This window comes from Squalius cephalus, assembly GCF_949319135.1.
Source record: "Squalius cephalus genome assembly, chromosome: 21".
Lineage (NCBI taxonomy): Eukaryota > Metazoa > Chordata > Actinopteri > Cypriniformes > Leuciscidae > Squalius > Squalius cephalus.
Window position 1 is genome coordinate 9,554,112 of NC_137142.1, and position 12,574 is coordinate 9,566,685.

A 12,574-nucleotide genomic window follows, 5' to 3' on the forward strand; every position below is an offset into this window, starting at 1 on the left:
ACATGACATCATGCATTTATCATTCTTGCAATCACGAAATTGAGTTTTGTTCTGTTCAGTTCTCCTGTTCTCCTCACAAAATGAAATTCATTTCTAACACAAATTGGGTATGAACAGTGTGGAAATTCTTAGCAACACTATAACAAAAAAACAGATGTTTTATGTTAGTTTAAGCTTAAACTAACTAAACTAAAACCTTTAACGTTTCAATCATTAAATTAACCTTACTGAATCGCTGGCTATAATTTATTTAAAGTGCAGCCAAACTCAACATGATGTGTGTTTACGGTGAATGTCGGCAGTGTTGTCTCCTGCGAGGGAAGGGGCGGGGCGGGGCGTGGTGGGGGCGGGTCTCGGGTAGACGATATAATCTGATATCGCGATATTTTTTAAGGCAATTATTGCTAGAATATTTTTAACATATTGCCCAGCCCTACATGGAATACATTTACTATACAGAATTACTGTCTAAAAATAATGAGAATAACAAATTATACATAATTTTAAAGTTCTAATGGTTTAGTGTCAATCGACGGTGTTTGTTTTAAGATATATGCTCCAGGAACAGTAATATCGTAATAATATTGTAATTTGTGTCGGGAGGGCAAATGACAACATGCAAAATCAAAACGGGACATCATACCTTTTTGAAATGGCAATCGCGAGATGAATCCAATCCGTCGCACTTGAGTAAAAGGTTCATGACAAGCATCCATTGAAAAACATCCAAAAGCACTTATTGTCTGTGAAATATTGATATATTGTCCATTGTTTACAATCTGCTCTCCATCGTCGTTCTTCAAGAAATTATGCAATGTGAGCACGGTTTGTTGTAAAACTGTATACGATCGTATACATTAGACTCTCACAAACAAATTAACCTTCCTCCAAAGTCTATGTTTTTAAAATAGGGCAGCAGTTTTACTTGCGTAGGACGCCTTGAGAGGCATATTCTCCATTGTCATTGTAGTAAATATCGACGGACAAAACTTTTAGCCAATGATGAGACGATTTCAAAACGTGTGTGCTGTTTACCTTTCACATGTGCACAATAGAGGCAGTGTTATTATTTTGTACAGCTGTCTGGAGTGGACCATTCAGCAGTCAGATCTTGTCTAACAGGTGCACCTTTCACTGTCACATCACTGTTATTCTTCCGCATCCCTTGAAAAAAAAATCCTCGTCACCCAAAAATGTCCTATTTCCCTCATGAGGACGAGGAGAAGAATTTTTTTTTTCTTTTTGTATAAAGCTAGGTTTTGTGTGAAATTAGTAATGAAAGCACTTAAATTGTGTGCACAGTTGTAAAGTTTTTTACAACTGTTTTAAAGGTTTTTTTTTTTTTTTTTGTTAAACAAATTTTTAACATCATGAAATCGTTTGTAATTATTTTTATTTTTTTAAAGAATGGTTTAATATATGTGGCACATGTAAAATTAACTGTAAATGCTTTCTCTAGCCCTTAAATAATTTTGTTACCAAGGGGCATTTTGCAGCTCCAAGTGGCCATTTAAAAAAAAAAGGCACTAGTCAGAGAAAAACCTTGCAAGAACCTCTTTATTATTTTTTTTTTTTTTTTTTTTTTTTATCATCCTCAAACTTGAAACATAACTTCTTAAGACTTGTGGTTTTGGGCCCAGTGTATTTCTAGCTGTCACAGGTGCCTTTATTATTTTATTTTTTTAATGCTAAAAAGATGGTATGCTAAAAAACTTTTCCATTCCAAAATACTTCAGCATGTCTATCCTTTTTTTTTTTTTTTTTTTTTTTTTTTTTTTTTTTTACTTGTATTAATTCTTATAAAACTTGTAAATAAAGCTCTATTTGTCGTCTTTCAAATGATACCACAACTATGCTTATTCTCCAAAGGGTTTAGGAAAGCTAAACATTTGAGTCCAAGCATGTCATTTGGGCTCAAAAGGGGGGTGCGTGTCAAAAGGTTAAGTTACTTTGAACGTGGCATGGTTGTTGGTGCCAGACGGGCTGGTCTGAGTATTTTAGAAACTACTGATCTACTGGAATTTTCTTGCACAACCATCTCTAGGGTTTACAGAGAATGGTCCGAAAATGAGAAAATATCCTGTGAGCAGTATTTCCATGGTTGAAAATGCCTGGTTGTTGTCAGAGGAGAATGGGCAGACTGATTTGAGCTGATAGAGAGGCAACAGTACCTGAAATAACCACTCGTTACAACTGAGAGATTTAAGGCCCTCACTTCCACACAATTATTTTCCCTCCATGAATTATGTCTTTATCATTGCCTTAACGACAGATTGTAGAGGTTTGGGTAGCGGCGGACTTCTTCACACAGCCTCTCTTCAAATTCACACAGCCTCTCTTCAGCGCATGTGCAGTTGGTGCTTTTGTACGCGCGTTCACAAAAAATGGAAAAAGTTTTGCAAAGTGCCTCCGCGGACATCCTCCTATGGCTATTTTTATGTCTCGCGGACCCTCGCACACTCGTGCACACAAAGAAAAAAGTAACAGAGCCTTTGGAAGCAAATTTTTTGTAGGCTGGTCATTATTGACTTGAACACCACAAGTGTAACAAGGTGGGGGGAAATAATCACAAATTACAAATATTATCAGTTTTTAGACCCAGGGCAAGTAAAGTCAGCATGTTTTAGTCCAATGCAATGACATTAAAGGGATAGTTCACCCAAAAAGTGAAAATTAGTCCATGATTTACTCACCCTCAAGTCATGGTGTGTATGACATTCCTCGGTGTATACACCCTAGGTGTATATGACATTCTTCTTTCATACGAATACAATTGGAGTTATTTTAAAAAATGTCCTGGCTCTTCCAAGTTTTATAATGGCAGTGAATTGCTGTTTCTGTTTTGAAGTCCATAAAAGTGCATCTATCCATCATAAACTCCACACGGCTCCGGGGGGTTAATAAAAGGCCTTCTGAAGCGAAGCGTTTGTGTAAGAAAAAAAATCCATATTTAAAACTTTATAAAGTAAAATTACTAGCTTCTAAGTCTTCTAATAACTTGCATGTAAGTCTAAAGCGCAACTTATGCGAGTAATGTGACGTACTGCTGATATTTACGCTTTGGGCGCAAGTAGACTGCGTATGGCCGTTTGGCCGGAAGCTAGAATTTTACTTTGTAACATGCAAAATATGAATATTTTTCTTACACAAACTCATCGCTTCGCTTCAGAAGGCCTTTATTAACCCCCTGGTTAATTAAACGGCTGTGTGGAGTTCGTTTATGACGATTTTGCAGACCTTTTACATTCACAGACAGCTATATTACACACTGCATGATAGGTAATATTTCAATCAAGTATAATGGGGGTACTTTAACAGATTTATATCAGCCACGTCTTGACAATATTCTGACCAAGATTGACATGATTCGGGTAAAATTAAGAGGGCAATTTCAAAGCATTTTAAAAGTGACCCACTTCCTGCTGCCAGTTGGCGTCACTATGACAGCGACTCACAATAGTCGCATCCATGGGTCAACCTTCACAAAACATGCTGCTCAAGTTTGTTCTAAATCACTCAATGCATGAAGAATGTATAATAATGCACTTCCTTTTTACCTTTTTTCGCCATAAATTGATTGCCCCACCACGGTGACACCATTTGAGATATCAAAGATCTATTTGCAATTTAGCATCCTCAATGTCTTGGCATTGTTTAACAAGTTTGGAGATGATCACATGAAAAGTTCACAGCAATAACCTTGACAAAATTCAAAATGACTAACTTCTTGTATGTACAGTGCTGGTCAGAATAATTTGCTCCCTTGGTAAATATGATCAAAGATCGCTGTAAAAAATGAATCTGCGTTGTTAATCCTTTTGATATTTTATTTAAAAAAAATAGCAAATATCTAACCTTTTATTGAAGTAAAATAATTGAAAGTGGGGGGAAAATCACATTATGAAATAAATGTTTTTCTCCAAAACACGTTGGGAACAATTGTTTGTCCCTTTTTATTAAATACTTTTTGCAACCTCCTTTTTCCAAGATAACTCTAGAGTCTTCTCCTATAATGCCTGATGAATTTGGAGAACACCTGACAAGAGATCAGAGACCATTCCTCCATACAGAATCTCTCCAGATCCTTCAGATTCCCAGATCCATGTTGGCACTTCTCTTCAGTTCAGCCCACTCATTTTCTATAGGGTTCAGGTCTGGGGACTGGGATGGCCATTGTAGATGCTTGGTTTTGTGCTCAGTGACCCATTTTTGTTTTGATGTTTGTTTTTGGATCACTGTCCTGTTGGAAGATCCAAACATGGCCCGTTATAAGATGTCTAGCACAGGTTGTCAGGTTTTGGTTTTTTATCTGTTGGTATTTGATCGAATCCATGATGCCATTTATCTGAACAAGATGTCCAGGACCTCTGGCAGAAAATTAGGCCCACAGAATTAAAGATACAGCATAGTATTTCATTTTACACATGGGGTGCATTTTTATATCTGTGTGCACCAAACCCATCTTAAGTGTTTGCTGCCAAAAAAGTGATTGTTTGTTTGTTTGTTTGTTTGTTTCATCTGACCCCCACTTTCAATTCTTTTATTTCAATAAAAGGTTAGATTTTTGCATTTAAAAAAAAAAAAAAAATCAAAACGATAAACAATGCAGATTTATTTTTTACAGCCATCTTTGATCATATTTACCAAGGGGGCAAATAATTCTGACCAACACTGTATGTACGAGATGCACACCAAATTGAGTTAAGAGAACAATAAAGCTATGCACATTTTCAGTGCTTGGTCCCTGATAACAAGTATCCATTTTATCACATTAGCTTTTATCTTTTTTTTTGTTTAGTGATATTGACACATAACATGAAGCTGTCAATCTAATCCTTGATTTTGCACTTATTTCAGACTCTAAATTAATTTAGATTATAATTTATTAAATAGTTTGGTTTGTCTAAATTTTTAATAAAAAGAAAATAAGCAAAAAATTGATGATTTAGATGTTTGTTTTTGTTTGTTTTTTTACCAGAATGGAGCTACATGGTTGCAGAGAGGGGTTAAATTAATGTTAAATTATTGTTAAATTAATTGATATATTTATTGTTATTTTTGTATTATATAATTTTTGTAAAAAATATTAACGTAACCTTTTTCCAGACAATGAAAAGTGCTCTCTACTTATCTCTGTGCCTGTATGGAATTTTTGGGACTAAAATAGTTTTTTCCCATGACACTATTTGAGCTATCCAGCTGTGTCATAAATGTTCCTGTCATTACTGTTTGTTGGAGCCAAGCCCTTCCTCTTTCTTCATGTGCAAGGGGATAATGGTATTCTGCGTCCCTTTCCCATATTTGATATTCCCGAGTTTTGCATTTTTTCTCTGTGACACAACTGAGTAATGTCTACCTAGAATTGCCCTGTCCCACGACTGTGATACTCATAGTTCACTAAGAGTAGTAAGTGCTGCATTTTTTATGACTCTGTTCCACTTTTTTTTTCTACACAGATGTATCTTGTAATTTTCCCAGAGGGAACCCGTTACAACCCTGAGCTCAAGAAAGTAATCAGTGACAGTCAGGCTTTTGCCTCTAAAGAAGGTATTGTTTTTCCTCTATTAAGCTGCCCTTCAGATATGAACTCTTTTATATAAATCACAATGAAACAGAAGTAGAAACAGGTATTTTGTACGTACCTCTGTATTGTAATGTATATACAAAATATATTGTTCACAATAAGATCTATAATATGCATTTTAGGGTGAATTTATTAAATGAAAATTAGCAAGAGTGAGCACCTTTTTTCAGTTAAAATTTACTTAGAATTCACTTCTATTTGATATTTGAAAACAGAATTATTCGACATATCTGTAGACTTTGAACTGAAACTCAGTGGAATGGCAATTTCAGTTAACTGGTCAATTAATCAGCCATGGCTGTAGCCTGGCAAGCCAGACCTACATCAAGATGTTAGGTCTGGCAACTCACCATTGGCACGGCTCAATCCGAGGGGCGGGATAAACGGTTGTCTCTCAAAATCCCTCTGCACGCAATAGGATAGCGCTACAACCAATCAGAGCAACGAAGAAGGCTAGTTGCAGGGTTCCCACGGGTCCTTGAAATACTTGAAAGTTTGTGAATCTGAAAAAATAATTTCAAGGCCCTGGAAAGTTTTTGAAAATAAACATGCATAGATACAGGTCCTTGAAAGTGCTTGAATTTATTTTGTGCATGATGTTTTCTTGAAAAAAATTCCATATTATTCCCTCCGGTCCGCTAATGTGTTATTTCGCCAACACTTCGTGGCCTATGCACACTTGCTTGCTTGATTTTACGTTACTTGCGCGCATTTACGCATTACGTTAAGTGTTTCCTGCATGAGGTACTTTGTGTTGTATGTTGCCATGATGTTCACGCGCGCACAAAACTACTATGATGGAACCTCAGCGTTTGTTGTTGGACACCACATATGTGTCCCCTCATTAAGTCCTTGAATTTGAGGGTATTGGACCTGGAAAGTCCTTGAAAGGTCCTTGAATTTGAAGTTAACTAACCAAGGTGTGGGAACCCTGTAGTTGGTATATTAAACTTTTGCCGTATCCAGTCGGCAAAACTCTGAACACATCTTCCTTTTTTAAAAATGACTTAAGTGCCGTTCTTTGCTCTTTTCTCAAAGAAAAGCTTAACTCCAAGTCCTCCAGAGTCGCGGCCAAAGCCGATTCGAAAGACCGCTGTTCGCCAGCAGCAGCAGCCATTCTTTGTTTTCAAGTCAACGGAGAGTTGCTAGACCACACTGGCAGCAAAATAAATTTTGCTGCCGCTAGGGTGCGTCTAGATTTCTAGGCTACCATGGCTGCATTTCTCAAAAGTATCTTAAAGGGATAGTTTACCCATAAATGAAGAACATGTCATTGTTTACTCACCCTCATGTTATTCCAAATCAAGACTATCGTTCATCTTCAGAAAACAAATGAATATATATTTTAAATTCTCTCATCATTTTGTCCATCCATTGAAAACCCATGCAACCAAAACTTTCTTGCAAAAATAGTACAAAAAGTCAAGTCTAAAAATGTTTCATTTATCCCTTTAAGCCTACAGTAAGTATATCATAGAGACAGTCGGTGACATTTGTTTTTACTTTGTACTTGGGCAGCCTTTCCCAAAAGCATTGTAAGCCTAACACTATATATCGTCTATCGCTAATAAATAGCTCACATTTCTAGATGTTGTCCCCATATACTAGATCACTGTTTCTCAAACTAAATTTACTTGTAATAGTCATGTTGTCTTGCCTGTTGCAGGACTTTCTGTGCTGAAGCACATTTTAACACCAAGAATGAAAGCGTCACACGTTGCCATTGAGACTATGAAGGAACATCTGGATGCTGTCTATGACATAACTGTTGCATATGAGGGAACTCTCACAGCAGACGGCCAGAGACTTCCAGCTCCTACAATGCCAGGTTTGTTGTTATTGTAATACATTGAGTTTGCAAGCAACTGAAACTAACACAGGAAATATGGTGGACACACAGTGTTGTACCACTGATTGAGTGCTGGTAAAATACAGATATGTGAATTTCCTGTCACTTCCTGTAAACAGTGAGTGTTGCAGCATGTTGTTCTTCATTGGTATAGGTTCTCAAAAACACTAAAGCAACAGAAAACATCCTGTAGAAAACATCCTGTTTTTCACAGGAATAAACAGTAGCAACATTTAGATAGTTGTCAGGATATTGTGTCTACATCCTTTATGAAAAAAAAAACTTTTTCTTTTGAGACAATGGTAAGCAATAGGGTTGTCACGATACAATAGTTTCAGTAGTTGATGCCAACCAGTAACATTTGGCAATTCTCAATTAGCTTGTTTAGTCTGTCACGCATCACCGTTTCTGGGTGCAAGCTCTCTGTCAGATCCCACAAGCAAACACAACAAATAGTGCTAATATACACTCACAGTGTTATAATACTAATAAAATATTAACCTTGATATTAACCTGTATCTCTCCATACTGAATCTCTCAGTCGAGATTGTTTAATTTTTTTAATGAATCGTTACAATATTGGTGTCCAGGACAGAGCACAGAGACTGTAGGGAATTTTTAAAAGGTCAGCTTGAAGGTGTGCTATAAATGAGCTCAACTGCTGTTGAGATGGTATTCTCACTTGAAATGAGGTAGAGACTTGGACCTTAAAACAGTGCTCATTACTTCGTCATATGCAAGTATTACTGTAATTAATTTAGTTAATAAACAATCATGCAACAACACATGTGGTAAAGGCAGAAAATATCAAAAACTTTAAACTAATCATTACACTGAGGGTGTAATGTCCAACCCCTTTCCAGTTGGTGGCGAGTTTGGCACACGTGAGCACCCAGTTTAAATCGATGCGGACCAGGAGGGATATTTGACTTCATTCAGACACAGAGCGGCAATAGAGATCAGTTCGTTTAATGTTTTACTTTAATTGTATTTTGTAATATATTGCGTTGTTCATAGGTGCTTGTTCAGGCACAAAAGGTCATGTTTTAGTGGGGAGGACATTCATCTGCTTGTTGAACATGAAAGTTGGCGCACAGTTATATTCCGCTTTATACAATGCAGATTGTTTCAAAGCAGCTTTACAGTGATAAGAGGAAATTAATGCAACAGATTATTTTGGCTGTACAGTAGCTTTAGAAGTAGTCACTGTCCAGCTTAAGTAAGTTTTTGATTGATTAATTTCCATTGTAAAAAATAAAATGTGCAAGGCCATGTAGTCTTTCTTAACAAAGTGACATCGCCAAGAACTTGTCTGGCATGCATAATACAGCGTTTTTAGCCGTTTCCGTTAATCCGTGTGAATGGGAATCATTCTGAAAAAAAAAACTTGAGTCGTGAAGAAAAACAACTTTTGTTGTGTCGATGAGGTCTTTGCAAGGGATAGTCTAGTTGAAACGATCTTTGCTGACTCTTCAGGGCTGCGTTGTCGTCGTGTGCAGGCACATGTCCTTCATCTGATTTGGATATGGCCAGGTTCCGGCTGACTAGGGAAAACCTTGTGATAAACATAGAAACTAATATTAGCATAGGTGCCATTCTTCTTATGATGTAACGAGTGCATCAGGTGTTATGGGAAGTGTTCCCGGTTCCGGTTGACCTAATTTATGCTGCCTAACAGTCATGATTTGAATAATAGAAATTGATAATGTGTTGTGTTTGCCAGGTTAAAGAGATGTGTTTTTAGTCACATCTTTAGGAAGACTATTCCAGAGTTTAGGTGCTAAATGGGAAAAGGATATACTCCCCGTAGTCGTTTTGAGATCGTAGTAGACATGAAGGGCTATATTGCTGTTAGATTTTGGTGTATTTGGCCGAGCAGTCGTTTGGGTGGCTCGCCAATGTATTAGATTTCTCCAATACATAAAATAAGTAAGCTTGACCAGAGTTCTTGTGGGGAGAAGAATTTATTGAAGGTTTGTAGTGTAGCAGTCCTTCAGCAGCGATGTTAGCATGTCGCCCTTCAACAATCTTAACCCAATGTACTGTCTGTGTGACTGACCTTTATACATGAAGACAAAAGGGCTACAAACACAGGGAAACTGTTAGGACCTCCCACAGGAGATCGATCTATACTGACACTGTTTTCAGTTGATTAAATCTAAGTCACAATGTAGATGACTGAAAATACAAAATCTTTCAATCCCTCATCTGATCATATTTGATCACATAAAAAAAGAAAAATAAAGAACATAAAACAAATAGATATCATGTACACATGCTGTATGCAGGTTCCTTCTTGCAATGAAAGTTATAATAAATCATGTATAAAGAACATAAAACAAATAGATATCATGTACACATGCTGTATAAAGGTTCCTTCTTAAAATTACAGTATAAGAGTTCATGGTGAAACTTTGCATCCTCTTGAATGCTTGAATCCTCTGGAAGCTTTTATTTTGGAGTTGTGATCTTTTGGAAATGGCAGATAGTGTTGTGTTCTGTGTATATTCATGAGTTTTCATCTAGGTGGCCAATGCAGTCTAAACGTTGGATGTTTTTGCTCATCCTCTGGAACGCTAGAACATCTGCAATCACACAAAAGAGAAAAGGGAAATGTATCTTGCCAAGGAAAAGATTTTAAACACATAATTCCTAACTGCCTGAAAAACTGTCCCTATTTAATATTGACAGGGCACTACTGTGTTTATCAGTGGCTGTATATTTATGTCTTCGTCCTCAGGCGACAAGCTAGAGCCTAAAAACCCTAGTCCCGCCATATCTGGACTCTGATAAACACTACTGCCGTCTATCCCTCGTCTCTAGGCAGATGTTTCAAATCCCAATGGCTCACGTCGGTCCACTCATATTTTCTCTGCACCTTAACTGCTTCATCAGTTACCATGAGATCATGAATGCTTTCCCTCCTGGATTCTAATGGTGAAAATTGATTCTTGGCATTGTGTCCTACCAGGCTGAGTCTTTCATCAGTTTGGCCAGGGCTGTCAGATGTTAGGTTTTCATTGGACATGGGCCGGCCTGTGACATGTTCAAAAGGGCATAGTCCAATTTCCTTGTGGTCATCCTTACGGCATTGCTTGTCATTATGCAGTTTTGTTTTAGCTTCCGTTACTGATTGCATTTGTTTTCTAGATGCTTCATTTTGAATCAGTTTACATGGCAAAACTTGCTGAAGTTGTCTTAATGCCACTGTATGTGCACCTCTCTCCTTTACGGCTTGTATAACAGCACCTTCTACTAGGACATCATCTTTGGCTTCTGTAGCACCTCTTTGCTCTTATAATAGCTATGAACACTGTTGGAAAAATTTCAAATAATAAGTGCAACTATGATTTTTATTTGGACCAGTTAGGTTCGACTATGGAGCCTATGATTAATGTATCTTGTGATTAAAAGACTTGTGCAGATAAAATGATTAGAGCTTTTTTCACCAGCTGGATATTTACTATTTTAAATGGTAAATAAGGGAAAATCTGTAAACATCCCAAAAGGAACAATCAGACATAAAGATAACAACAGGATAACAATATACCGGTATGACAGAGTACAAATGTTAGATTATGCAACAAAAAAAAAAAAAAAGTTATAGGTGCACCTTGTAAATAAATCACACTTATATGTATATATAAGTCAAATCAAATTGGGTTCACATCCGTCCAAATGTGGATTGCACAAATTCGAAATGTGAATCAGTTAGGTTTCTTAAAATCAATAAAGATTTAGTTCAACAATTTCCAGTTCTTTGTCTCCAGTCAATTCTTTTCAAATCAAAAGTTTTTTTCCTCAGGGAAAAAATATGAAAGAAGACCAACAGTTCAAGAAAGTTAATTCCTATCACGTGAAGACGCAGTAGGGAGAAGAAAAAATAAAATAAAAATGTAAAAAAATCCTTTAAAGGAGACATATCATGCTTTTAAATCGTTCCTTTTTACATATAAAACATACATTTGTAGTCTATATAAAGCGGAACTGCAATGCTTGGGTCTGAATTCCTCATTATTATAGCTCCACAGGCCCCTTTTCTACCCCTTTTCTGATGTGCGTCTGAGAGCAACTCGTTTTGGTGCGGTCTCTTTAAATACAATTGAGACACTTCATACCCCGCCCCCTCTCCAGGTTGCAGAGGTGACACTCGGTGCAACTCCACCCCGTTCGGCCATTTTTGTAGTTTGATAGCAGAGATACGATTATCTAGCGGCACAGAAACTTTTTATTCACACGTTATTAACAAAATGTCAACAACGGAAGACTTGTCCAGCCAGCCTTACATGTTCGAGCCAGAGTCGGAGCCGGAGCGAGATGAAAATGAAGACGACGAACCTGCAGAACAACGTCTTCATATGGATGTATCGCAATGGTGTGTTACTGTATTTACACATGAAACTTTGGTCTTCCGACCTTTTACCACCGTGTCGATTTATTTTGATTAATATGTGCGAGGGAGAGAGAGCAAGACAGCGTCTAGTTTGAAGACGGTGTCTTGTTTACATTTTCGCCTGGCTCCGAAGAGAGAGAGAGAGAGAGAGAGAGAGAGAGAGAGAGAGAGAGCGCGACCGGGTCTCTCTCTCTGCTCGTTCTTTCAGTTAAACATGCGCCCTGTCACAAGCGCGGCAGTTCATCTACATTAGACGGTGTAATGAAGCGTGTGGGTTACTACATCCAACAACCGAACATTTTAACTTACCCTCTCGTAACTTCTGCATCTTTTAGCTTGGACTACAAAATTGCAGCGAGAAATAAAAATGGCGGATTGCTCGAAGTGTTGGGCTGGAAGTTAATGTCCTTATTTGGCAGTTCCGCTGCAAATACTGTGACGTAATAGTTCACAAAACGTCATAGATAACAGAAAAATCAGAACAGGTTGAAAAATAAGGCCAAAACAGAATATAAAGATATCAACGAAGCACCTGAAGAGAATAATTTCAACTTTTCTGTACTGCTAAACACTCCAAATATACAACAAAATGCATTTAAGGGCTAAAAAAGTGGATTTAGCATGATATGTCCCCTTTAAACGATCCAGGAAAACAAATTGCTCTGTTTCAGTCGATAAAGGGGGGAAAAATATGTGAGCTGAGATCCCTCCTCAAGTAGAAGAAAAACAGTAGAGATCACGGTATGAT

At 37.3% G+C, this 12,574-nt stretch overlaps 1 protein-coding gene across 2 annotated transcripts in view; it reads left to right on the forward strand.

Moving 5' to 3' along the window:
• The window catches only part of agpat5 (1-acylglycerol-3-phosphate O-acyltransferase 5 (lysophosphatidic acid acyltransferase, epsilon)), a 90,512-nt gene that overhangs the window by 12,477 nt on the left and 65,461 nt on the right, over positions 1 to 12,574 (forward strand). For both annotated transcript variants that reach the window (XM_079854885.1, XM_079854884.1), the window contains 2 exons: positions 5,457 to 5,547; positions 7,251 to 7,412. In XM_079854885.1, coding sequence (XP_079711011.1) covers positions 5,457 to 5,547; positions 7,251 to 7,412 — 253 coding nt within the window. The remainder of the gene's footprint in view (positions 1 to 5,456; positions 5,548 to 7,250; positions 7,413 to 12,574) is intronic.